The 27,899-nt window shown below is 36.5% G+C and overlaps 2 protein-coding genes across 4 annotated transcripts in view; one reads left to right on the forward strand and one right to left on the reverse strand.

Moving 5' to 3' along the window:
* Positions 1-10,946, forward strand: part of PPIG (peptidylprolyl isomerase G) — a 60,380-nt gene extending 49,434 nt beyond the window's left edge. Inside the window, exons 12-14 of one of the 2 annotated variants that reach the window (XM_007965281.3) lie at positions 2,728-2,815; positions 5,770-5,906; positions 6,087-10,946. In XM_007965281.3, the coding sequence (XP_007963472.1) occupies positions 2,728-2,815; positions 5,770-5,906; positions 6,087-7,197 (1,336 nt within the window). In that variant the 3' untranslated portion in view covers positions 7,198-10,946. The remainder of the gene's footprint in view (positions 1-2,727; positions 2,816-5,769; positions 5,907-6,086) is intronic. The other variant, XM_007965282.3, reaches the window with a different exon arrangement.
* Positions 10,947-15,897: 4,951 nt separating this feature from the next.
* The window catches only part of CFAP210 (cilia and flagella associated protein 210), a 45,799-nt gene continuing 33,797 nt past the window's right edge, over positions 15,898-27,899 (reverse strand). For both annotated transcript variants that reach the window (XM_007965302.3, XM_073019799.1), the window contains 4 exons: positions 24,058-24,197; positions 20,641-20,833; positions 19,477-19,641; positions 15,898-16,341 (listed from right to left, as the gene is read on the reverse strand). In XM_007965302.3, the coding sequence (XP_007963493.3) occupies positions 16,000-16,341; positions 19,477-19,641; positions 20,641-20,833; positions 24,058-24,197 (840 nt within the window). In that variant the 3' untranslated portion in view covers positions 15,898-15,999. The remainder of the gene's footprint in view (positions 16,342-19,476; positions 19,642-20,640; positions 20,834-24,057; positions 24,198-27,899) is intronic.

Consider the following 27,899-nt stretch of genomic DNA (forward strand, 5'->3'; position numbering starts at 1 on the left):
CTAATACAAAAAAGAGACGTTAAGCTGCATTCCAAACCAATAACAAGATATTGTTTAACCAGTAAAACAAGATAGTGTTTTATCGTGTTATTTGTGTACATTAAACTTTTAAGCAAATAAGAACCTTGGTTTTTCAGTTAATCTAATAGGAAAAACTGCTGTTTTCCTTACTTGGTTTACAGTATTGTAATAAAAACTGCTGTCATGTTCAAATCCTGAAAAAATTTTACTACGTAAATCTACATTATTAATATCTGTAATGCTAATTGTTCTTTATCAGTCATTTTAATAACTATGTCCAAAAGTAGAAAAGAATATTGAAATCTTTCTGTTAGTTATGATCAGAAATGCATTGTCATAATACAAATAATAGCATTCTTGACTAGGCATAGGGCTCACACCTGTAATCCCAGCACTTTGGGAGGCCAAGGTGGGCAGATCACTTCAGCTCAGGATTTTGAGACAAGCCTGGGCAATGTGGCAAAACCCCACCTCTACTAAAACAAAAAATTAGCTGGGTATGGTGGTGCACGCCTGTAGTCCCAACTACTCAGGAGGCTGAGATGGGAAAATCACCTGAGCCCAGGAAGTTGAGGCTGCAGAGTTCAGTGATCATGCCACTGAGCTCCAGCCTGGGTGATGGGAGTGAGACACTGTCTTAAAAAAAAAAAAAATTCTGAGTAATCTTTCTATACTTCAATCCTTTCTATACAATAAAAATATAAAAATAAGATGTAGTATTTGAAACTTTGTAATTTTGAGGAGTTGGATTGAGTTAATTTTTCTGCTAGTATTGGAAAGGATGTTTCCAAGGAAATAAAGATTAAAGAAAAAGTATTTGAACAACTTTTCACATATCACTTACATGGATGTTGTTAATGCGCTAATTAAATATTAACTGATGTACTATTTTTGGAAAACAAACAGCTTCCCTTTTTGGTATAAACCATGATATGAATGTTTGACTAATTCAGACCAGCTTGTCGTTGCTTAGCTCACATTACTTAACATTTCTGTATAGTTCTGTTGCAACTTTTAAAGGATAATAAGGTACTTTGGGATAAGATAATTTTAAAATTGTTCTCTCGACAGCATTAGCCCCTTCTGAGCTCTTCTACATTAATTTTTCTTAGCACTATCAAATTAGTTTCGTCTTAGTAATGAGTATATATAGCAGTATTTCTCAGTAGGACATGATTGGCATTTCAAGGCAGGGAAGTTCTTCACGCTGACCACATTTCGAGGCCTTAGCATTTCTGCCTCCTGGGCCCTACTTACTAGTAGCACTCTCTGGTCATTCCATGTTGGCTTGATAACCACTGATTATACATTTGTCTTTTGTATCCATAGGGAATTGGTTTCAGTACCCCTTGCAGATACCAAACTATGTAGATGTTTAAGTCTCTTATGAAAAATATTTGCATATAATCTAATATTCCCATATATTTTAAATCATCTCTAGATTACTTATAATATCTAGTGTGCTATGATAATCTATATAATAATATAGTGTAAATGCTATGTAAATACTTGTTTTACTGTATTTGGGGGTTTTAAAATTTTTTTATTTTTTCAGTTGGGTTTTTTCCCCTTCAAATAGTTTTAATCCCTGGTTGGTTGAATCTTCAGATGTGCAACCTCCAGATACAGGGACGAACTGTATATGGAATTTTAAATTTGTTAATTTAAGATGAATAAAGCTGTATTCTACAGATTCGTTTTTATTTTTATTTTATTATTATGGTTTTTTGTTTGTTTGTTTGTTTGTTTGAGACAGAGTCTCGCCCTGTCGCGCAGGCTGGAGTGCAGTGGCATGATCTCGGCTCACTGCAACCTCCGCCTCCCGGGTTTAAGCGATTCTCCTGCCTTGGACTCCTGAGTAGCTGGGACTACAGGCACGTGCCACCACGCCCAGCTAATTTTTTGTATTTTTAGTAGAGATGGCGTTTTACTGTGTTAGCCAGGATGATCTTGATATGCTGACCTCGTGATCCATCCACCTTGGCCTCCCAAAGTGCTGGGATTATAGGCATGAGTCACTGTACCCGGCCCAGATTCATTTTTATTAAAATCACACATCATGGGGCCGGGCATAGTGGCTGACATCTGTAATCCCAGCATTTTGGGAGGCCTTGGTGGGTGGATTGCTTGAGCTCAGAGGTTCAAGCCCGGGCAACATGGTGAAACCCTGTCTCTACCAAAAATACAAAAAATTAGCCAGGCATGGTGGTGCATACCTGTAGTCCCGGCTACTTGTGAGACTCAAGTGGGAGGATAGCTTGGAACCAGGAAGACAAAGGTTGCAGTGAGTCAAGATCACACCACTACACCCCAACCTGGGTGACGGAGTAAGACCCCGTCTCGAAAGAAATAATAATAAAGGACTATTTTTTTTTTTGAGACAGAGTCTTGCTCTGTTGCCAGGCTGGAGTGCAGTGGCGCAATCCCGACTCACTGCAACTCTGCTTCCTGGGTTCAAGCCATTCTCCTGCCTCAGCCTCCCGAGTAGCTGAGATTACAGGCACGTGCCACCACGCCCGGATAATATTTGTATTTTTAGTAGAGACGGGGTTTCACTATGTTGGCCAGGATGGTCTCAATCTCTAGACCTCGTGATCCGCCCGCCTTGGCCTCCCAAAGTGCTGGGATTACAGGCGTGAGCCACCACGCCCGGCCAACAAAAGTTGTTTTTAAAAATGTGTTAACTTTCTCTTTGCTTCCTTCTAGTAATCCACCTAACTCCCAGCCTGCTTCATACCAGAGACGACTTTTAGTTACTAGATCTGGCAGGAAAATTAAAGGAAGAGGACCAAGGGTAGGTGATTCTTTCCCCCAGAGATCTTCACAATATGCATTTGTCTTCCTTAAATAATTTTAGGGTGTTTCTTAAATATTATTTTAATGTGCAAGTAAGTAAAATTTAGGGCAGACGCAGACATTGAATTACATATTCTCTTTCTTAAACAGCTTCTGTATGTTGGTACTTCACAACAGAAAATCCATGATATATAAATAGATTTTACATTTACATGGTATAAAATGGGATCGAGGTCTTTCTTGTCTCCCTTGTTACTTTGCAATCACTGTATTTCTTGTTAAAAATAAATAAAACTTAACCTTATTCTTGTATTTTATTCTTTTTTTATTAGAGTGTCCTCATCAGAATTTAAATATCTTCTGCTTTCAAAACTTTATAAAAACTTGGCTACCCCTTTCTGTCTTATGTCTTCACTTCCTACTTATTCCTCAAGCATTTCAGTTGTCTTCCACTAGCACTGTTCTGCTGAAAACAGCACTTGATGCATAATTAGCTCCATATCACAAAATCCAGTGGATCATTTTTAGCATTGTTAGTCTTCATCTTACTTGCTCCTTGTAATATTCTTTCCACATTTCTTTTTTTTTTTTTTTTGAGATGGAGGCTCACTCTGTTACCCAGGCTGGAGTGCAGTGACGCGATCTTGGCTCACTGCAACCTCTACCTCCCAGGTTCAAGCAGTCCTCCTGCCTCAGCTCCCCCTAGCAGCTGGGATTACACCATGCCCAGTTAATTTTTGTATTTTTGGTAGATAATGGAGTTTCACCATGTTGGCCAGGCTGGTCTGAAACTCCTAACCTCAGGTGATCCACCTGCCTCGGCCTCCCAAAGTGCTGGGATTACAGGCATGAGCCACTGCGCCCGGCCTCCACATTTCTTTTATCACATATTCTTCCTATCTCTCTAGCCAGCCTGTTGTAAATTTCTAATGCTAGTTCATACTCCTTAAACTGACCTTTTTTTTGAGACAGGATCTCACTTTCACCCAGGCTGGAGTGCAGTGGTACAATCAAGGAACGCTACAGCCTCAACCTTGCAGTCTCAAGCAATCCTCCCACCTCAGCCTCCCAAGTAGCTGGGACTACAGGTGTGCAGCACCACATCTGGCCAATTTTTGTATTTTTTTGTAAAAATGGGGTTTCGCCATGTTGCCCAGACTGGTCTCGAACTCGAGCTCAAGCAATCTGCCTGTCTCAGCCTCCCAAAGTCCTAGAATTACAGGCATGAGCCACCGAGTGCAGCCATTTACCTAACCTTTAAATACTGTAGTACCTCAAGGTTCCCATTCAACTCTTCTCACACTGCATATACTCCTTGAGCAATCTCATGACTCCCATGGCTGGTAACTGTCAAATTTTTTCTGCATTTTTTAGCTCCAAAGACTCATTTGACTAATGAGTACCTCAAACTTGCTTTTACAAAGTTGAGCACAAGCTCTTGCTCTTCAAATCTGAACCTTCTTTAGGTTACTGATTTTAGTGACTAGCACCACCACCTGTGCAGTTCCTTCCCAAGAATAATCTGATTCTCCCCTTTCGGTTTATACCTTAACTATGCAAATAACTATAGTAAGATACATAGGTATATCTTACTCATCACCGAATACTGTCATTTCTGCCTCTTAAATACTCGGAAATTCATGTGTTTCAAGCTTTACCCCTGCCATGTTAATTCAACTCCATCATATTGTCTGAACTGTAAATTTTGATAGTTCTCAATTTTTTTTAATCTCAGTATCTCTTTCATGTTAAAAATTACTGAGGACCCAAAAGAACTTTTGTTGGTGTGGGTTATATCTATCAATATTTACTCTTTTTTTAGGAATTAGTACTGAGAAATATTTAAAACATAAGAATATATAAGCACACATTCCATTAGCTGTGAAAGTAATGATATCAGCACATGTAAACTGAATAACGCTATTGTATGATAATGAAAGGATGAAAATGGAAAAGGCAAATGTTGTGATATTATTATGAAAATAGTTTTGACCCCTGAGTCTTTAGATCCCAGATCTCACTTTGAGATTCACTGTCTAATCTTTTTTTTAAATAGTAGCCAGAATTGTCATTTAAAAATGAAAGTCTGATTTTTGTGCCACTCCTTTACCATTGATCTTAGGATAAATCCAAAATTACTACGATGGCCTATGACACTTCACAAAACCTAGTCCTTGCTTACCTCATCAATGTTATCTAGTACTAGTTTCCCTTGTAATTTTTAGCTTTGGCCATATTTGGTCTGTCTTTTCTTCTTAACTCGGAACCTTCCTGTCTCAGCATCTTTTCCCTTTTCCTTTTATACACATTCTATTGTAGCTGCATATATGTTTAACATAACTAATTATATGTTCATTCACATGCTCTCCAAGTCCTGTAGACTATAAGTTCCAGGAAAGCACACTCATGTATCTTGGCTCACTAATGTTCTCTCAGTATGTAGTAGAGTGTTTGGTCATCCTAAGGGTTGAATAAGTGAACATCTACACATTTACTCTGTTTTCTCCACAATATGAGAAATGGTTACTTTGAAGCATTAAGTATATATAACATTTAGATTGAAGTTGGCAACTTATAAGTTGCTCTAGCATTACTTGGATAGGACTCTTCCATGGAGAAGACGTGTATGGCTAGTGGCTAGAGTTTTTGTGATTAATGTTTCTTAACTTGGAATTTGCAACATGACAACTTAAGTTTCTCTGCCTCATTGATTTCCTACATGAAAATTGGGAAATTTTCGTAATTTTCAGGGCATAGAAATATCAGACGTTTTATTTTAACCTAGAAACATATGCTTTTTAGCTACTATTGTAATGCTTTTTATGTATTTTTTAATTTTGTACCCCTTACTACCTCCTGACTCTCACCCCAGTACTTCCCTCTCTCCCAGCACTCCTGTGAGTCCCTCTGTACTTTTATACATTAATTTTTCCCCCTTTTAATTTTCTTTAGCGTTACCGAACTCCTTCCAGATCCAGATCAAGGGATCGTTTCAGACGTAGTGAGACTCCTCCACATTGGAGGCAAGAGATGCAGAGAGCTCAAAGAATGAGGGTATCAAGCGGTGAAAGATGGATCAAAGGGGATAAGTAAGATTTAACTATTATTTCAAATGTAATAAGTATTTGTTTTTACTTTATACATAGTTATTTTATTGTCATTTTAATTATTGCTGAATACCTTACGAAGAGTAGAATATCATTTTAGCCAATAATATCTATAATTCTTTTTCTAATAACATTTCCCCAATCCTTTTTCTTATTTTTTAGGAGTGAGTTGAATGAAATAAAAGAAAATCAGAGAAGTCCAGTTAGAGTAAAAGAGAGAAAAATAACGGATCACAGGAATGTATCTGAGAGTCCAAACAGAAAAAATGAAAAGGAAAAGAAAGTTAAAGACCATAAATCTAACAGCAAAGAGAGAGACATCAGAAGAAATTCAGAAAAAGATGATAAATATAAAAACAAAGTGAAGAAAAGGGCCAAATCTAAAAGTAGGAGTAAGAGTAAAGAGAAATCAAAGAGTAAAGAAAGAGATTCAAAACATAATAGACATGAAGAAAAGAGGATGAGGTCACGGAGTAAAGGAAGGGATCATGAGAATGTTAAAGAAAAAGAAAAACAGTCTGATTCTAAAGGAAAAGATCAGGAAAGGAGTAGAAGTAAAGAGAAGTCTAAACAGTTAGAATCAAAGAGTAATGAGCATGATCATAGTAAAAGTAAGGAAAAGGATAGACGTGCACAATCCAGGAGTAGAGAATGCGATATAACTAAAGGTAAACACAGTTATAATAGCAGAACAAGAGAACGAAGCAGAAGTAGGGACAGAAGCAGAAGAGTGCGATCAAGAACCCATGACAGAGATCGCAGCAGAAGCAAGGAGTACCATAGATACAGAGAACAGGAATACAGGAGAAGAGGACGGTCACGAAGCCGAGAGAGAAGAATGACGCCAGGAAGATCAAGAAGTAAAGATAGGAGGAGAAGGAGGAGAGACTCACGGAGCTCAGAGAGAGAAGAAAGTCAAAGCAGAAACAAAGAAAAATACAGAAATCAAGAAAGTAAGAGCTCACACAGAAAAGAAAATTCTGAGAGTGAGAAAAGAATGTACTCTAAAAGTCGTGATCATAATAGCTCAAATAATAGCAGGGAAAAAAAGGCTGATAGAGATCAAAGTCCCTTCTCAAAAATAAAACAAAACAGTCAGGACAATGAATTAAAGTCCTCTACATTGAAAAATAAGGAGGATGAGAAGATCAGATCCTCAGTGGAAAAAGAAAACCAAAAATCAAAGGGTCAAGAAAATGACCATGTACATGAAAAAAATAAAAAATTTGATCATGAATCAAGCCCTGGAACAGATGAAGACAAAAGTGGATGAGTGAGTGATATAAACTTCCATTCTGTTTCGAATTTTAAGTTTGAGAGACTTGCTAATGAATCTCCTTTATGTTGTTTTCCTTTTCATTGTTTTTGGGTTGTTTTATGTTTGTCCTTTTTTTTCTTAATGTGGATTTCATTGAGTTGATCTTTTGATAATCTGCAATGTGGATAATTTGTACTGCTAAAGTTTTAATAAACTTGAAATGAGAAAAACACTTTGGTGTAGTACTGTGTGCTGTGTTTAACTATTTTATGTATGCATTACTGTGTTGCAACAATTAGCCAATAGCATCCTAATTTGTTTAGTCAGCCATTTGGAATGGTTGCAATGCATTGTTACAAAAGCTTGTGTTTCTCATGATTAAAGTAACTTTAGAAGCCACTAGAAGACATCTTGTATAGATTTTCTGATTGCGTTAATAATAGAGGTTTGCAGCGGTTTCTTTTAATTACACAGAAGCAGGGTCCTAATAACCTGAGATCTTAAGTCATAACTTTTGATTTTATAGTAATTTGTGCTTTAAATAGATGTTTAGTTATTTATATTGCACTTCATACTCTATTCTTTATAGTTTGAGCCATAGCTTGTTTCCTATTAATGCTTTTCCTGTCTAGTTGTGTTTTACTTAACTGCCTATAAAAATCATAAGAGTAATTTTTTTCAGTTGATGTACTGATTGAGCTTGAGTTGCTGTTATACAGCATTTGACAGGAACTATACCTTGGAAAATCAGATTGTGATTCTCAATTCTGTGTTACTTTTGGTTTGAAGAGTTTGGGGAACGTTTTAATTATTATCACCCTTCTCTAAAATTTAAAAAAAAGAAAAAAAGCATTTCTCATTAAAACATACCATTTGCGCAGGTCCTTAAGCTATACAGATTCTAAAAATTGTTAGTATTGATGCATTACCTTCTAAGATTTCTCTTTTTTGGCCTCCAACCTATATAGAGTTGAGTGTTAACTCTGCATGGATTTTGTTTGTTTCTTTTAATTGAACTGCTCTAACTCTCATAGCTGTGAGTTCCAAGTGGCAAGAAAATGCATCTTTTCTATATATGTATCACGATAGGCTATAGCATGTTTATGACTCTGGTTTCTTTCCATTCAGGTGGTTTTATACCATTACTGTTAATGTTATTTTAACTTGGCATGTATAACATTGCCATATAGAGTAGAGTAGAAAGTTGCAAATTTTGATAGTTTACAGAGTTAAACACTAAACATATCCAAAGTCCATTTAGAGTTTTGGGTGTTGTATTTTGCCATTTTTGTGATGTGTGGCCTTTTATTCTGTAATGTCATTTCTAAATAAAACATTGAACATCCAGCAAACGTAAAACCTGCCTCATTTGAAAGGAAATTTCAAAATTCCAATTAATAGTATTCTCTAGAGAGTTTTGTACTTTAATATTTGTCAGTGTAGTGTCAACTCTGTTACCAAGATAGCTTCTTGGTAACTCCGGTAGCTACTCAATGCTATTTGTACTGAATAAAGCAGTGCTTAACATGATACTTCCCATTATTGATTAATGCAATATTGATATATTTGGCGTTGTGGTAGCTGTTGCAGAATGAATAGTGTAATGACCATAAGATTGCTTGGAAAATTGTAATACAGATATCCACAATGAATTCTTTCCAAATTTTTTTTTTTTCTGATAAAAATTGTAGATGTTTATTATAATCCAGGGTGATTGATTCCTTAGAGACTGACCACAAACCCACATTAGGGATAATTGAGTCTGAGTGCCCAAGCTATATAATGTTACGTATTTTAAGCAAGTTATTGTTTGTCCTAATTTCAGTTAACTGCATTTTAAAATTGTTGTTACAAACTATTTGAGCTTTAAGAAAGGTGTTATTTAAGAAAGGATTTCTAATAACAGTTAAGTCCATGCTAAGTAAAAATTTTTATATGTTGTCTGATCCCAGAGCTTTTATCTAAAAATTATACACAAGGATGTCCAAATCTTAGAGTTTCAAAAAGGAACCATAGGGAGAAAATTGTAGTAATTTCTATATGCAATATTCTGTTTGGGTTATCAAAAGAGCAACTCCATGCTCCGCATTATTGATAGTCCTTATTTTAAAGTTTTATTAGCTCTCTTTACAGAGCAGATGTGAAGGAGTTGAGAGAAGGACAATCAACTAGATTTTATTTTTAGAATATAAACATTTTTTAAATGACTAAACAGCATTAACTGTACCTCAAGATCTGCGCATGCATCTGAATAGCACATGGCTCAAATGGTCCTTTCCTTTTGTTACATTTAGTAGTTGTGCCATCTTTAGTTTTTGCTTGGAACATCGTTTTCCTAAAAGTCAACTATTACTTTCCCATCAAGTTGGTTTTATAGTTATGTCTGAATTTATGGTTCATGTCAAAGTATCTTTGACTTAATATCCTTTTAAAAATAAGCTGATGTATTTTATTGCTCAGTTGGTAATAGCTGAGAAAACTTTTTCAATATGTAGAATTTTCATGGTTATTTTGTATGAATTATTTTTCTGGGTAAGCCGTCTGCCACAGAAATTGACACTATGGTGAGATTAATGTTACTGAAATAAGCAGTAGAGAAGCTACTGGATTGCTTTAAAACATTCTTTGATTAAATTACTCTATAGTTGGTAAGTTCATAGAGCAATGTAGTTTTCTTTTAAGTTACTTAATTGAAGCCCTCAGAAGTTGCAAAGAATTTATCTGATAAATCTGCCTTTGCACAAGTGTGATGCTGATGCATGGACGGCTTTGCTGAATGGCCTTTGATATTTGTGCCTAGTGGAAGGTATGGAGCTAAACAATTAAAGATCTCTTCATTATGGATAGGCACACATTGGATCTCTGGTATTTTGAGTGTATTTTGGGTAGTGGTATTAACTTGACAATTCTAATTTATTTTAGTTAGTATATGTAGCAAGTTAGTATGTTTCTTAGTAGTTTATTGTACTTCATTCCAGTTAGTAATACAGTTTTCATCACATTAAACTTTTTATGCTAAATTTCTGTAGAAACTTGTTGAGTTTGCCTTCACCAGAAGGTACTTTAAATACCTACCATATAGCTGATTTGTTATAAAGAAACAAAATGGGTATTCGTTTTCCTTTTGATTATGTTTACTGTAATTATTTCATTTTGGATTAATACATTTACAGTTGAATAAACTAAGGATTATAGGTTGATAAGCTGTTTATTGTGAAAAGATGTGTTTTGTTACAAATACTTGTTTTAAAAATTAATAAGCCCCAGGAAGTACAGCATTGACTGGCACAACTGCCCACAGTGGGCTTCCCAACTAACTGCCTTCAGTGGATTCAGGCAGGTGCAAAGTCTTTGGCCTGTTATGTGACGAAGAGGTATATATTAAAGGAAAAGAAAAATGACATGAATAAGAAAATTCCATCAATAAGGTTGAAGTAGGGAGTTGTTGAGGGGTTTGGTTTGTTTTAAAAGTTATGGGAAGGAGTGGTGGGGTGGATTTGTGTTTGACTTTTTTAAGCAAATTCCATATGTTACCAAAAGCACATGCTGTATATTTTCTTCCCCTTTTGTGTGTATATAGTATTTTGAAAGATAAATGAATTGGGTATTTGTATGTGGGATGTACAAAATTGTGGCCGCTCTCTTTGTGGAAGGAAAAAACATAAATGAAGTTAATGCACTTCTTTTCCTAGCCCAAAAGTCACTGTGATTATATTTTTTTAATGAAATTTAGAAATAAAGCTGTTGTCTTCTCAATTGTAAAATTAGTTTCAAAATGCTGCTTCTCTTATCATTAGTCTAGTAATTGTTGAACTGTTTTCTGCAAACTGCATTTTACAAAATTTAAACTTGGAAGCTGTATTAACTTTTATAGTTAAACATTGTATTAAATAAACTATACTATAATAAACAGTTTGGTTTTGTATTTTTTAAATTGTATTATCCCGCCTTTTAAAAATCAAAAGCTAAATAATGAAAATAAACCAATTAAAACATACTTTTCCTCTCGGAGATATACAGTTATTTACATTATGAAAAAACTGAACAAAAAGTTTTAACAATACTGAGCTTTAAGAATTTAGCCGCAGGGACAATTTCCAGGTTTGAGAATAAGTTCTAATGTAAATATTTAATCATAATACTTAAGATTGTAGTGTGTCTTTTGCCCGAGCAAACTTTTAAGGTTAAGCTCAGAATTTGTATTACTGTCTACTAGAGTACTACCATTTGCTTCTTAAGTTCTCCGCATTTTTTTCAGCATTAGGATTACTGTAATAGATCCTGTGTCTATAACACAGTGGTAAAGTCATGTAAACATAAATGTTAATTGAATTCTGTAAAACAATTACCTAGTTTGGGTTTTTTTTTTTTTTATGTTAGACATATTTAGGGAAAATGCACTTAGTTAACTTGAGAGTGAGTCATTGAAAATATATGCCTCGTTATACTGAATATTGTCATTGAAAAAGTATATACCTGGGTAAAAACCTGAATATTCAGTAGTTTGTATGTATTAACAGGTGAATATTAAACTCTCAAAATCTGGAGTGTTCTTAAAAGCTTTATCCAAGAAAATGTATAAAATGTGAGTCCAACAAATGAACTGCAAATTGTGTATTAAAATACTTCAGGCATCAATTTCCTTTTTCTATTTCCTTTTTTTTTTTTTTTTGGGACGGAGTCTCGCTGTCACCCATGCTGGAGTGCAGTGGCGCGATCTCAGCTCATTCACTGCAAGCTCCGCCTCCCTGGTTCACACCATTCTCCTACCTCAGCCTCCTGAGTAGCTGGGACTACAGGCGCCCACCACCACGCCTGGCTAATTTTTTTTTTGTATTTTTAGTGGAGACAGGGTTTCACCGTGTTAGCCAGGATGGGCTCAATCTCCTGACCTCATGATCTGCCCACCTCGGCCTCCCAAAGTCCTGGGATTACAGGCGTGAGCCACCACGCCCGGCCTGCTTTTTCTGTTTACTTTCTAGGTTTCTTTCCTAAACATATTTCCTTACCTGATAACTTTTTGTTTTCATAATTTTTGTATTTCCCTGCTCCCATCAAAGTCCTCTCAGGACTCAGAATGCCTTGTTCCAAGTTATGTCTTTGCCACAGATTTTATCTACGAGTTTCTCTTATCAAATTAGCAGATTAGAGCAGTTGAGTTTCCACTGCTGTGCCATTCAGTTCTTTTCACTGAATTATTTTGTGATTATTTAAAAACATTGTGTAGCCTTACCTTTCTTCTCAATGTCCTTTAGTAGAAAGCCCAGCCCAATTTAAAGTAAATTGTATATGTAAGGCAGAAAAACTAGTAATGTCTAGTGTTTTATGTTATCCTGCACTCAAGCTAAGTTGGTTGTATAACAAATTTATGTAATTAACCATTTCATAGAAACATTTCCTGTTTTATAATATGGGAGAAGATAGCTGTCTAAAATTACTAATTACCACTATATATTGTATTATTTATGTAATTTAAAGGAAAGGATATATAGCAGAAGTTCCCAGACTTTCTTGGTTCACTTTACCTGTGCGTCTCAGTAATTTTAACATGGTGTTATCCCTGGGCCAGAAGAAATACCTAACATCTGTTTATTAAATAGTTTAAAAGGCCAGGAGCACACCTATAATCCCAAAACTTTGGGAGGCTGAGGCAAGAGGATTGCTTGAGTCCAAGAGCTTGAGGCTGCAGTGAGTTGTGATCATGCCACTGCACTCCAGCCTGGGCCACAGGTGAGACCCAATCTCTAATAAAAAATAAATAGAAAGTTCACATAGCTAAAGTATAACAACTTAGCCATTTGAAATTTTAAAAAATATGTTTACAGTTCCATTCTTAACCACAATGAGTTACTAATGGGATGTCTGCAACTGTTGGTCACAGCACAACTTCTCATACCTCAGAATCAGATCACACACACCATCCTCTCCTATAATACATTGATTTTGTGCAATATATGTTTTATCTCATCAACCGCTGAAAATCCAGTTTTACAGACAGGATGTCATCAAAAGGCAGAGTTTTAGTATGTTGAACTACCTCTAGCTAGTCTTACAGATGTCAGGTAGTTTGTTTCAAAAGTTTAAACTGTCCCACCAGCTGTGCCTTTGTGAGTTCACGGTGGTTCCTCAGTATGCCTTGGCACACAATTTGGGAATCAGTAGATAACAGTGTTAAAATAACCAGCTGTTTTACTCCTTTAAAACAGTTTTATCAGATTCCAAGAGGCTCATGACATAAGTAATGTTTGCTTAATGTTTGCTCAAGACTTGGTCTCTTAGAGAATGATATACTGAACAGTTTACACCTTTACCCAGCATTCCCATTTGTAGGAATCTATCTCAAAGGTTAACCGACAAAAATATAGGGAAAAAAAAAAAAAAAAAAAGGCAGCTGTTAATTACAGAATTTGTAATAGCAGAAGACTGGAAACCACACAAACATCTATTGGTATACCACTGGTTGAATAAACAGGTACACCCTTGCAAGAGAATACTATGCCAGTTGGAAAAGAAATGAAGATATTTATATCTGCTGTGTTGTGTCTCTAGGATATATTAAGTGAAAGGAACAAAGTTATTTTGTGTTAAGAGTAAAATACATGTGTATTTGCTTTTAAAGAGAAATAAGCAAAGGACACAACAGTGAAATGGCAACCTAAGGAAGGAAAAGTATTTGCAAATCATTTATCTGATAAGGGATCAATCTAGAATACACAATAACTACAACTCAACAACAAAACAAATAACATGAAAAAAATGGGCAAAGGACTTGAACAGACATTTCTCCAAAGATGATGATAGACAAATGGCCAGCAAGCATATGAAAAAACATTCAATGTTACTAATCCTTAGGGAATGCAAATCAAAATCACCATCACAATGAAATAATACCTCAAAGTCACTCAGGATGTCTACCGTCAAAAAAACATGGTAGCGAGGTGTGCACTGTTGGAAATGCAAAATGGTTCAGCTGCTATGGAGGAAAGTATGAGTTTCTAAAAATTTAGAATTATATGATTCAACAATTCTACTTCTGGGTATATGTCCAAAAGAATGGAAAGGATCTTAGAGTTATTTGTACATCCACGATTAAAGGAGCATTATTCACAATAGCCAAGAGGTGGAAGCAACTCAAGTGTCCATTCATGAAGGAATGAATAAACAAAATGTGATATACATACAATGGAGTATTCAGCTTTAAAAAGGAAGAAAACTGACAGACTATAACATGGATGAACCTTGAGGACCGTTCACTAAATGAAATAGTCACAAAAGGACTTATACTGTAGTGGTCGAAATTCACAGAAACAAAGTAGAGTGATGTTTCCTAGTAGCTGAGGGGAGGAGGAAGTGGAGACTAGTTCTTTATACAGAGTTTCAATTGTGCAAGATGGAAAAATTTGGCAGATTGTTCAGCAATATGAATATACTTAACACTATTGAACTATATACTTAGAAATGATTAAGACATTAAACTATGTGTTCTGTGTTTTGTTTTTTTGTTTGTTTTGTTTTTTTTTGAGACGGAGTCTCGCTCTGTCGCCCAGGCTGGAGTGCAGTGGCCGGATCTCAGCTCACTGCAAGCTCCGCCTCCCGGGTTCACGCCATTCTCCTGCCTCAGCCTCCCGAGTAGCTGGGACTACAGGCGCCCGCCACCGCGCCCGGCTGGTTTTTTGCGTTTTTTAGTAGAGACGGGGTTTCACCGTGTTAGCCAGGATGGTCTCGATCTCCTGACCTCGTGATCCACCCGTCTCGGCCTCCCAAAGTGCTGGGATTACAGGCTTGAGCCACCGCGCGCCCGGCCTGTTCTGTGTTTTTTACCTCAATAAGAAATGAAAAAAATGGGGGAATGCAGTTCACAAAAATCACACAAAATTCAGTAGTACTGAGTACATTCACAGTATTGTGTAGCCATGACCATTATCTAGTTCCAGAAGTTTCTGGCGCTCCACCTGGAAACCCCCTACTCATGAAGCAGTCACTCCGCATTCCCCTCCCCCACAGCCCCTGGTAACTGCTAATCTGCTCTGTCTCTTTGGAAGCAAGACAAGTTTTGTCGTCTTGTCTCAAGTTGGCACAACTACATGTAGAATTATTTTAAGTGACCTCAAAATATTATAATGTGTACATGTCTAATAAGATATACTCCATAAAATAAACCACAAAGAAGTCTTAAACTTCATTCAATAATCTATTGTTAGTGTAGTAATGCTGGTAATGTTATCTGATACTAACCACAGAAGGACAAAACAAATAAGCATATGAATTTCTGCTGAGGAGAAAAGAAATATACCAAGGAGAATATTATTCAGCCATAAACTGAAATGAGGTACTGATAAATGGCACAACATGGATGAACCTTGAAAATATGCTAAGTGAAACAAGCCAGACACAAAAGGCCACGGTATGATTCTGTTTATTCAAAATACCCAGTATAGGCAAAGCATATAAACAGTTACCAGGGGCTGTGGGGAAGGGGAATGGGGAGTGACTGCTTAATGAATGGGCATGGGGTTTCCAGTCAGAGCACTGAAAAATTCTGGAACTACACAATGGTCATGGCTACACAATATTTTGAATGTACTTAATACCACTGAATGTACATTTAAAAAGTAAATTTTACTTGTGTAATTTACCACAGTTAGGAATCTCAAAATTGGGGTTTTATATATACCCAAAAGAAATACTGAGAACAATCAATTAAATCAGACATAATTGTACTTAGATGAAGAACAGCTTTATTAACAGAAATCCATTTACATTTGAAGTTCATATATGCTACAACTTAGTCTTCTCAATGTTAAAAATAATTTTTTTCTACCATGTAAAACCTAACCTTCTCTTTGACTTCTGAAAATTATATTTTGGTCCCTGAGAGTTATAAAAAGGGAGCTGGACTCCAGTAATATCATTTGCCTGATAGCTGGGTCTTAATCCACCTCTATCCACAAGCACTGGTCCACGGCCACCTCCAGGTCCTTCCTGTACAGCTTTTACAAGAGGGTAAATATATTTATTTGTTGTTTCCGATTCAAGTTCAATTACCTCTCTGGCATAGTCCTGAAATTCTTTCTCCTTTTCAGCCACAAGAGCTTCAGTAAGTCTGCAATAATCTAATTCTGCTTGTTTTGCTTGCTTTGCATTAAACTTATTTTTGGCCTATTTGGAAAAAAAAGGAAATATAACTTAATATTGGTTAAGAACAAGAACTTTCTAAATATAGGTAGCATTTGAAAATGTAGGTATAATTTTCTAAACTCATTGATATTTTACAAGTTCTGATTTAACAACTATGTACTATCATTTATTTCAGAAACTTTCCTATCACGCATAGGTAGCATTTGAAAATGTAGGTATAATTTTCTAAACTCATTGATATTTTACAAGTTCTGATTTAACAACTATATACTATCATGTATTTCAGAAACTTTCCTATCATGCTCAAAGTAGTGGCTCAATGAAACCTTTATTAATAGCCTAATGTGATACATTTGTAGATAACACAGTGACATAGCGAAACATGAAATTTAGATAAAACTCAGGTAACAGAGTTTAGAATCCTGTTTCAACCACTTACAAGATTTGAACTTTAGTGGTTTAGAATGCACAGCCACCATTGTCTCTAACCATCCACTATTTTGGAGAAATTCACTCAACTCTACTGTGCTGGGTCAGCCCAATATACCATGTTCCCAGCCACATAAGATTAAATCAGCAGTGAGTATCTGGACTAATCATTTACATTATCTATAAATAAAATAGATCATTTACATTATCTATTTCCCAAAAATTTTAAACTGGAACAATGAGTGACATTTATCAATGTAGGTTGAGAAGGCACTGAGTAGAATAAGGAGGCAATTTGCCAAAAGCCAGTTTACCAATATTTTATACAAATTTTCTCTTTTAATTGTTTATATTAATTTACATTGGATGGGATTCTTTTTATGGCTTTTCTGTGATGCTCTGGTTGGCAACTTTTCATTTGTATTCTCTGTGGCACTTTAAGAAATGTTGAGTTTATTTTTTAAAATAACAGTTACTTTGTCTACTTAGGAATATATTTAATATTCATAAAAATATTTCTCAAAATCCAAAATGTTGGCATAAAACAGTAGCCCAAACCTGATATCTACCATAAATTTAAATTTTTGATGGAGCAGAGCAACCATATTAATGTGAAATATCAAATTTTTCATCATTGGGTGCTGCAATTCAAAATTCAGTTTACATACTATTTGTGAAATTGGGGATAAAATACCAGAGTTTTAAAAAGTAGAAAATGACAATAAGATTGGAGAAAAGGTCAAAAAAAGGCCAAAATCTATCTCTCATCAAAGGTAAAATGCTAATATTTGGGAACTTAATAAGCAGCAATTTGGATAAGTTAATTTAGTAAATGTAGAAAAATATTGAGGGAACAGAAAGAACCATTTGAAGCACAGAAAGGAAGTGACAATGGAAGGAAAGAATTACTATGATGGAACATATGATTGGTACCTCACATTTGATATGCATTAAGCATAAATATAAGTTTATAAAGAAAAAGTTCCAAAATATTAAGTTTAAAATCCTAAAAATGCTAATAGATGAAGGTAAAAGTACTTTCCAAGTACATTTGGAAGATAATAGCTAATTAACTATCCTGAAAACTGGAAAATAAGGCAAAAAAAAAAAAAAAATCAAGTATTTATAAAAATTGTACCTAACAGGAACCAAGTATTTGATCAAGAAAACTTCTTAAAGACTTCAACAAGTAAATCAGAAGGATTCCAAATACTGATCTTATTTGATCATGATTGAAACAAACTATTTTGGCACCCGGCCAAAAATTAAAAACTTTTATATCTCAAAGATATTATCAACAGAGTGAAAAGGTAACTCATGGAATGGGAGAAGACATTTGCAAATCATGTTATCTAATAAAAGATTAATATACAGAATATTTTCAAAACCTCTAAAACCCAACAGCAAAATATCCAGTTCAAAAATGGAGGCTAGGTGCAGTGGCTCCCACTTGGAGTCCTAGCACTTTGGGAGGCCAAGGCGGGCACTTGAGGTCAGGAGTTTGAGACCAGCCTGGCCAACATGGTGGAACCCCGTCTCTACTAAAAATACAAAAATTAGCCTGGTGTAGTGGTGGGCACCTGTGATCCCAGCTACTTGAGAGACTGAGACAGTAGAATTGCTTGAACGCTGGAGGCAGAGGTTGCAGCGAGCCGAGATCACGCCACTGCACTCCAGCCTGGGCAATGGAGCAAAACTCTGTCTCAAAAAAAAAAAAAAAAGTGAAAAAAGCCAAACAGAAAAGGACAAATATTGTCTGATTCCATTTATGAGATACCTAGAATAATCAAATTCATTGAGATAGAAAGTAGAACAGAGGTTACCCAGACTGGAGAAAAGAGGGGATGGGGAGTTACTGTTTAACGTGTACAGAGTTTTAGTACAGGATGATGAAAAACTCTGGAGATGTAGAGTGGTGATGGTCAATGTGAATGTACTCAATGCCTCTGAACCGTACCCTTAACCATGCTTAAAATGGTACTTTTTTATGTTATATTTTACCACAATAAAAATCAATTTTTAAAAACTCAGCACTAAGAAAACCCAATTAAAAATTGGCAACACTCTTAAATAGACACTTCACAAAAGAAGGTATACAGATGGCTAGCAAGGATGTGAAAAGATGTCCATTATCTTTGGTCATTAGAGAAATGTAAAATAAGGCCATAAGATATCACTATACTAGAATAGTTAAAATTAGGGGATGACAATATCAAGTGTCGATGGGTATGTGCAGTAAGTTGTGCTCGCATACATTGCTGGTAGGAATGGAAAATGGTACAGCCATTTCAAAAACAGGTTTTAGTTGCAAATGATTGGATGCTAGGTCCTCTACATATCTTCTAAAATCTGATATCTCCATTCACCTCAAATCTGAAACCTATGAGATCCCAGTCAACATAGTCTTTGAGATATGGGAAAAAAGTAAAACAAAGAAGATGAGCATTATGGCCTGTCACATGCATTTGTATTTTCTTTAATATTTACTAAAGTATAATAGACACTAAAGAAGGATAAACATTCATTTAAAAGATAAAACTCGCATGGGAACTTCACTGGAAATAAAAACAGAAACTAACCCTACATTTTTAATATGTTTTATTGAGCCATAACCATAATGACCATTTTTTTCTTATCTGACAAACTCCTTGGGAGATAGAAAACTAGCATGAATTCTGTATTATATACTTATTGCTAACGTAAGTATAAACATTCAGGAATAATTACCATTTGCTGAATATGGGCGTCTTGAACCTCTCGGTGTACTTTATCAGCTTTGTATTTTTTCTCCTTTTCATGTTCCCAGAAAATTTGATCTGCTTTCATGACAGCCAGCAATTGTTCTTTAGCCTCTATTTTTCTTTGTCTTTCTTCTTCCTCTTTATTTTTCATCTAGACGTTTAAGGCAAAGGAAACAAATTAAAACCAGTTATAGCAACCAGTCCTGTCTGAAAAGGCATAGAGTCAGAGAGTTGAAGCAGAGGAGAGTCAGCCAGGAGCAATACAGGAGCAGAAAAGTGCATGCACCTGGGTGGTTCCCATGAGGCCAGTTTACTTTAGTTTTGTTCTATTTCCTGAATATCAGAAAACACCCAAGTGATATGGGACAATCTTTATTGGCTTGAAAAAGAAAATACAGGAAAAGAAAAAAGATCTTCTCAAGGAAGGGAAATATGTAAGTAAAAAATTAATTGCTCCAGCCATGCGTGGTGGCTCACGCCTGTAATCCCAGCACTTTGGGAGGCCGAGGTGGGCAGATCACCTCGAGAGGTCGGGAGTTTGAGACCAGCCTGACCAACATGGAGAAACCCTGTCTCTACTTAAAATACAAAATTAGCCAGGCATGGTGGTGCATGCCTGTAATCCCTACTACTCTGGAGACTGAGGCAGGAAAATTGCTTGAACCCAGAAGGCGGAGGTTACAGTGAGCCAAGATTGCGCCATCGCACTCCAGCCTGGGCAACAAGAGTGAAACTCCGTCTCAAAAAAAAAAAATTGCTCCTATGTGTATAAACTATCAGCTATCCAAACTAAATGTTATGACAGTCATGTAAGATATAAGTTTTAAAATATTAAATGTATAATTTTTACATGGTTTGTCTTTAAAACATACAAATGAAAGTATACCACATAAATAACCTTTGCGTTTCAGATGGTTCTGAAACAGAAGAGATTATTACTTTGCATCTATAAATATCTCATTTGTAACTGACTGTCATGTCATCTTTGTTAGGAAGTAAACATTGTCCAATTTCAAAAATACAGGAAGATAATATATTGTTTTTAATATCTTGGCTAGTTTTTGGTTAGAGAGGCAGATGGGATGGGAAACATAGTGGAAAGGTCCTAACTTTGTCTTTCTATTTTTATTTTCATAATTGAATTGTTTACCACAATGGCTCTATATTCTGCAATTGTTTTTAATTCTGCTTTGTTTTTTTCATCTTTTTCTCTTTCTCTTTTTTCCCATTCAGCCTCAGCTTCTGCAATATCTCTAGCAATAATCATATCTTCATTGTCAAGTTTCTCTTTCAATAGTTCACTCAGGAAGTTATGTATTCTTTCTCTTCGTTTCTCCATAAGCCTGTAACAAAATAACCATACTTGTCAAATCTTCATGAACAGATGTCCAGTGGAGCCAACATAACTTAATTAGGGAGTCTGAGATAACTTGTAGTCTCTTACAAAACTAACAGGAGCCTCATTGCTCCTTACATACATTGATTATTTTAAGTGGAAATTATTTTTTAACTATAAAGTAACATATATTCTAAAATCCAAAGAGAGTAATATGTATAATACATCTCTCTCTCTCTCTCTCTCTCTCTCTCTCTGTGTGTGTGTGTGTGTGTGTGTGTGTGTAAGAAATAAGATCTTAAAATTATCTACATTGAAAAATATTTTAGGCCAGGTATGGTAGCTCATGCCTATAATCCCAACACTTTGTGAGGCTGAGGTGGGAGGATCGCTAGAGCCCAGGAGTTAAGAGACCAGCCTGGGCAAGATGGCAAGACCCCATTTCTACAGACAAATTTTTTAAGTTGGGCACGGTGGCTCATGCCTGTAATCCCAGCACTTTGGGAGGCCAAGGCGAGTGGATCATGAGGTCAGGAGTTTGAGACCAGCCTGACCAACATGGTGAAACCCTGTCTCTACTAAAAATACAAAAATTAGCCAGGCGTGGTGGCACACGCCTGTAATCCCAGCTACTCAGGGGGTGAGGCAGGAGAATCGCTTGAACCCGGGAGGTGTAGGTTGCAGTGAGCTGAGATCACACCACTGCACTCCAGCCTGGGCGACAGAGCGATTCTCTGTCTCAAAAAAAAAAAAAAAAGTCTTAGCCAAGGCAGTGGCACAGACCTGTAGTCCCAGCTACTCAGGAGGCTGAGGCAGGAGGATTGCTTGAGCCCAGGGGTTCAAGGTGGCAGTGAACTAGTGAACTGTGTACCACTGTATTCCAGCCTGAGTGACAGAGTGAGACTCTATTAAAAAAAATATTAAAGAAAAAAAATTTTTTTTGAGATAAGAGTCTCACTGTCACCCAGGCTGGAGTGCAGTAGCACAATCTCAGCTCACTGCAACCTCTGCCTCCTGGGTTCAAGCGATTCTCCTGCCTCAACCCAGCTAGTTTTTGTATTTTTAGTAGAGAGGGGGTTTCACCATGTGCCCAGGCTAGTCTTAAACTCTTGACCTCAAGTGATCCACCTGCCTCAGCCTACCAAAGTGCTGGGATTACAGGCATGAGCCACTGCACCTGGCCACAGAAAATATTTCAATATTTTATCAGACTACCCTGCTTACTCTATCATTAGAGGCTGAGGCTGTAAAAGGCCTTTATTTAAATAAAATCAAGGAAATAATCTAATAATTAAAGTTATCAAAATCCTAAATATCCATCCCCTCACAATACTCTGTCTGGAATTTATTCACAGCACTTTTTGACTTGATCTGTTTAAATTTCTCCCTTTACACTTTAAAGTTCCTTTTTTTTTTTTTTTTTTAAGAGACAGGATCTTGCTATGCTGGCCAGGCTGGTCTCAAACTCCTGGCCTCAAGCAATCCTCCTACTTTGGCCTCTCAAATTCACTATGAGATTCCTCAGGTCAGAAATTGAATGGGTCCTCTCTCTAGTGAAGAGCAAAGCATGTGCCTGGTACATCATAAGAATAAATACATTTTGTTAAATAAATTGGGGCATTTTTATTTATGAAATTGTATAAAAAATAATTTTGTTGTGACAAATTCACTTACTGAGTGAATTGGCAAAGCAGCATGTGAGAAATGATGAGAAAGGATACAGTGCATACTCCAAGGAAATTACAGTTTAAAGTGGAGAAAAGACATTTATGCAAATGTCTTTATAACTATCTAAGACAAAGGGTAATAAATGCCATGAGAAAGCTAGAAAATGATATGGACAAAGGAGAAAAAAAGCCTTCAGAGAAAAGGTGACATTTCAGGTAGAATTCCAAAAAACAGTATTTTAAACAGTTTTATTGATTGCTTACTATGCTCCTGACACCATTCCAGGTGCTGGGGACAGACCTAACAGTGAACAAAAACGTTAGAAGTTGGGCATGGTGGTGCGCACCTTTAATCCCAGCTACTCAAGAGGCTAAGATAGAAGGATCCCTTGAGGCTATGAGGTTGAGGCTACAGGGCACTGTGATCACACCTGTGAATAGTCATTGTCCTCCACCCTGGGCAACACAGCAAGACCTCATCTCTAAAAAAAAAGTTTTAATAAAAAATAAAAATCTGTGTCCTCATGGGGCTTTCATGATTGCTGGAGGAGAGGGACAGTAAACAAAATAAATAATTAAAAAGATGTATATAGTGCTATATATCAAGCAACGAGGGTGGGGAAAGCAGGTAAAGTGACAAGCAATTGGGGAGGTGGTATAATTTTAAAGAAGGTAGTCTGAGAAAGCCTCAGTGACAAGGTAATATTTAAGTACAGATCTGAAAGAGTTAAGAAAGCAAGTTACGTGCTCTCTGGAGGTGAGCATTCCCTAGAGCAGGCAGAGGCAAGTCCAGTACAGGTGAGAAGAAGGAGAGGAGAGAATAGTAAGAGAAGAGGTCTGAGGGATAAGGCTGGGAGGGATGAGCTGGGAAGATGGAAATTTGGGTAGGTGGAGAGCCTTATGGGCCATTGTAAAGACTAAGTGAGTTGTGAAGCCATCAGAGGATTCTGCACAAGGGGAAAGCATGATTTAGACAGAAACCCCCTATACTGCAATCTGGCCTCCTACTCTTATCTCTACACCCCATACCAAACTGATCACTAATATAAGCAATGTCCTCTAAATCGGATGAATACTTCATTTTAAAAATTATACTTAATCCCATTACTGACCTAACACTGATGACCGCTCCCTTCTTACTGAGACTCTTCTCCCTGATGTTTCCCTGGTTTTTCTCCAATCTCTGGAAACTATCCGTTGGTCTTCACATTATCTTCTTTTTCCATTTGACTTTTAAATGGAGTTCCCTAGGGCCTCTGCCACCTTCATTTCTTACCTACCCACCCTAGGTGAGCTCATCTGTATCCACAACTCCAACTGCCACTTATATACCAATGACCCACAAAGCCATCTTCAGCTCATACTCCTCTGGGACAGCAGATCAGCATTTCTGACCATCTACAAGATGATGTCCTCATACCCACATCCCAAACTGAAATCAAATCACTGAATGCTCTAGTCATACATAAAATAAGACCTCTGTTCCTAAAGACTACTGTCATAATAGTCATAAAATCATAATAATTTCAGATAGTACTTTATTATACACATTATTAAAGCCTACCTGTGTGTTTCAGCTTCTTTTTCTTTCCCCATTTGTATAAGACACTTTTTTGCTTTGATAAATTTTCTAATCTTTTCATCTTCTTCCTCTTGCTGCTGCTGTTCTACAGCTTTGATAATATGTTTATCCTGCATATGTTCCTTGGGGGAAAAACTGTATGTATTAACTTATCACAAAGAAAAATATCTTTCAACATATCAACAGCTAACAAGAACCTGTCAAATGGTCACAGCTTCTGACCCAGTTATTTCTCTCCTGGAAATTTTATCCCAAAGAGATGATCAGAGAAGTGCATAAAGGTTTAAGTGCCATGCACTTTATCTCAAAGTTACTTATAATAGCCAAAAAATGGAAACAACCTCTAAATATTCAATCATAGAGAATAATCATGGAGAATATAGTTAAATCATACTCTCAGTTGCATAAGATGTGATTCAAATAATATAATCAATATGTAGGTGGGGGAAAGCAGAATATGTAACATTACATAGTATATTCCAATTTCACAAATACATGTAAGTACAACTTTATAATGTATAAATGACTGGAAGAAATGTATCAAATGTTAACAGTAGTTACCTCTGGGGTATGAGATAATAGGTAACTTTTATATCTTATTAATGCTTTGCTGTATGTCTCTTCAAATATTTCATGTCTTTAAAGTATGCAATTAAAAATAATTGTATAATAAGAAAAAATACACCAAATATATATAAAGTTCATTTAATGTTTGAATAGTCATATGGTTCAAAAACCAAAAATGCTTTTTACATACACAGTGTAGCGAGCGTCCTTCCACTCCATCCACTATGTCTCTTCCTAATCCTCCCTCCAGACTCAAATCACTATTGCTAGTTTCTTGTCCAGACTTTGCTTTTGCATACATATATGAAAATACAGATATATATTCTAACAAATTTTTAAAGTAGGTCACTAGTATTTACAACAAAAAGTAAAAATCTGTTCATATTAGCATACGTTCTATGAGCTTCGCCTGAGTTAGCCATCATAAAAACAGATGCCATTGAGCACAATAGCCTGAATATATAGATATATTAGTATATTCTGTTATTTAGACAGGGTGTCTGTTGCCCAAGGTGCAGTGGCACGATCATAGCTCATGAAAGCCTTGAACTCTGGGGCTCAAGGGAAACTCCCACCTCAGCCTCGAGAGTAGCTGGGGCTACAGGCACGAGCCACCGTGCCTGGCATATTCTGTTATTATATAAGTAGAAACCAATTCAAAGTAAAAGTTGTTAATCCTCCAATATATTTATACCTCAGGGTCTACTATGTGCCCAGCACTCTTAACTAATCTCCTATTTTGTGGGTTAATTTTAAAAGCCTATAATCTGGTTAGGAGATATATTGGTCAATATGATCAACATGAAAAACTAAAGCAAACGCAAACTGTTAAAAGTGATTGTTTTGGATAATTCCTTACAAGTTTTATTTTGCTGTTTTCTCCAAGTTTATTCTAATATTCACAAAGACTTTTTATAATATGAAAAAATATAGAGTTGATTAACACAAAGTTAATTCTCATTTTTCAATATTGAAGGCTTAAGCTCAAGGTCATATAGCCAGTAAATGGCAGAGTTAGCATTAAAAACTAGGTCTGTGCTACTCCAAGCCTACTTGGAGACATAAAAAGTATTCCACCCATTATCCAAGGATTAGATTTTAATGAAAACAACATTTCAAGTAAAAGTCTTAGGAATTAAAATTTTCATAGCTAAAATTTAAAAAATCAACAGAAGACTTAGAATACAAAGTTGAAACTCAGTAGAACAAAAAGAAAATGGCAGAAACAATTAGTTGCCTATCAAAGATTATTTCTTCTGTGCTTCATTAGCAGCAGGACCCAGATTTTATTCAGGGTAGAAATATACTCAGCTAAAACACTGTATGTCCAGCTTTCTTTTCAGCCAGGTGTAACAAAATTATCATCAATGAGATTCAGGGAAAAGGGAAAACTGTTAAGTGGGACTTCTTGGAAAATTCCTTAAAAGGAGAACAGCCTGGGCAATGTACCAGAACCCATCTGTACAAAAAAGACCAAAAAAATTAGACAGGTATGGCAGCACATGCCTGTAGTCCCAGCTACCAGGCAGGATGAAGTGGGAGGATCACTTAAGCCCAGGAGGTCAAGGTTGCAGTGAGCCAACATCGTGCCACTGCACTCCAGCCTGGGAGACAGAGTGAGACCCTGTCTCAAAAAGAGGAAAAGGAAGAGGAAGAAGAAGAAGGAGGAGAAGAAGGAGGAGGAGGAGAAGGAGAAGAGAGGAAGAAGAAAAGAAAAGGAGGAAGAAGGAAGAAGAAAGAAGAAGAGGAGGAGGTAGAGAAGGAGGAGGAGGTAGAGAAGGAGGAGGATGAGGAGAAGGAGAAGGAGATAGGAAATAGAGTACTCCCTTTTTACCTTCATCCTTTCTTCCTTCTTGCTATCCAGAATGTGAACATGAGGGCTGAAACTCCAGCAGCTATTCAGGGCCATTAGGCAAACTTGAGGACAGATGCCATCTATGTACAAAGAATAACAGAGTAGACTGGGTGTGGTGGCTCACACCTGTAATCCCAGCACTTTGGGAGGCCAAGGCAGGCGGATCACTTGAGGTCAGGAGTTCAAGACCAGCCTGGCCAACACAGTGAAACCCATCTCTACTAAAAATACAGATATTAGTGGGGTATGGTGGTAGGTGCCTGTAATCCCAGCTACTTGGGAGGCTGAAGCAGGAAGAATTGCTTGAACCTGGGAGGCAGAGGTTGCAGTGAGCTGAGATCATGCCACTGTACTTCAGCCTGGGTGACAGAATAAGACTCCATCTCAAAACAAAAACAAAACAAAACAAAAAAAAGAGTAACAGAGTAAAAAAAAGAGAAGGTGGTGTCTTAGTCCCTGTTAACTCTATAGCTGCCGTTACCACACACCCCTGCACTTTAAACCTGTATATTATTTGCAGTTTTCTATCGTATGCATTTAAGCCTTATCTTAACTAATGAGAAAAGATTCTTAGAAATTACAGCATTATTTCAAAAAATCCAATGTCTATCAGAGGGATTCTAGAACAGAAAGATAAAATGGAAGGGGACAAAATTATCTAAGAAATAAAACAATAAAAGTTCTCAGGATGAAAGAAATATGAGTTTACAGAATAAAAGCATCAACTGAATGCCCAGAAAAATGAATGAAGGCACATAATTCAAGGCACATCACTGTAAAATTTTGGAGCACAAGAGATAAAGACAGGACCCTAAAACCATTCAGAAAGACAGAAAGAAGAAAAAGAAAAAAAGCAAAATGGCCAGGCGTAGTGGCTCACCTTGTAATCACAGCACTTCAGGAAGCCAAGGTGGACAGATCACTTGAGGCCAAGAGTTTGAGACCAGCCTAGCCAACATGGCAAAACCCTGTCTCTACTAAAAGTACAAAAATTAGCCAGGTATGTGGCACATGCCTGTAATCCCAGCTACTCGGGAGGCTGAGGCACAAGAAGTGCTTAAGCCCAGGAGGCGGAGGTTGCAGCAGTGAGCCAAGATCATGCCACTGCACTCCAGCCAGGGAGGCAGGGTGAAACTGTCTCAAAAAAAAAAAAAAAAAGAAAAGAAAAAAGAAAGAAAGAAAAGTAAAAATAATTACATATGTCAGATGAAGATCATCAATGGCATCATACTTTTCAATAGCAATACTGGATGCCAAAGGAATATAAAACAGTGAATACAAAATTCTAAATTCTGAACCCAGAATGCTATAACCAATCAAACTATGAATCATGCATGACTTTAAAAGATAAGCTTTTCATACTATCATACTGGTCCTTAAAAAATAATAAAATAAATAAAAA

The sequence above is a fragment of the Chlorocebus sabaeus genome, chromosome 10 (assembly GCF_047675955.1).
Source record: "Chlorocebus sabaeus isolate Y175 chromosome 10, mChlSab1.0.hap1, whole genome shotgun sequence".
NCBI lineage: Eukaryota > Metazoa > Chordata > Mammalia > Primates > Cercopithecidae > Chlorocebus > Chlorocebus sabaeus.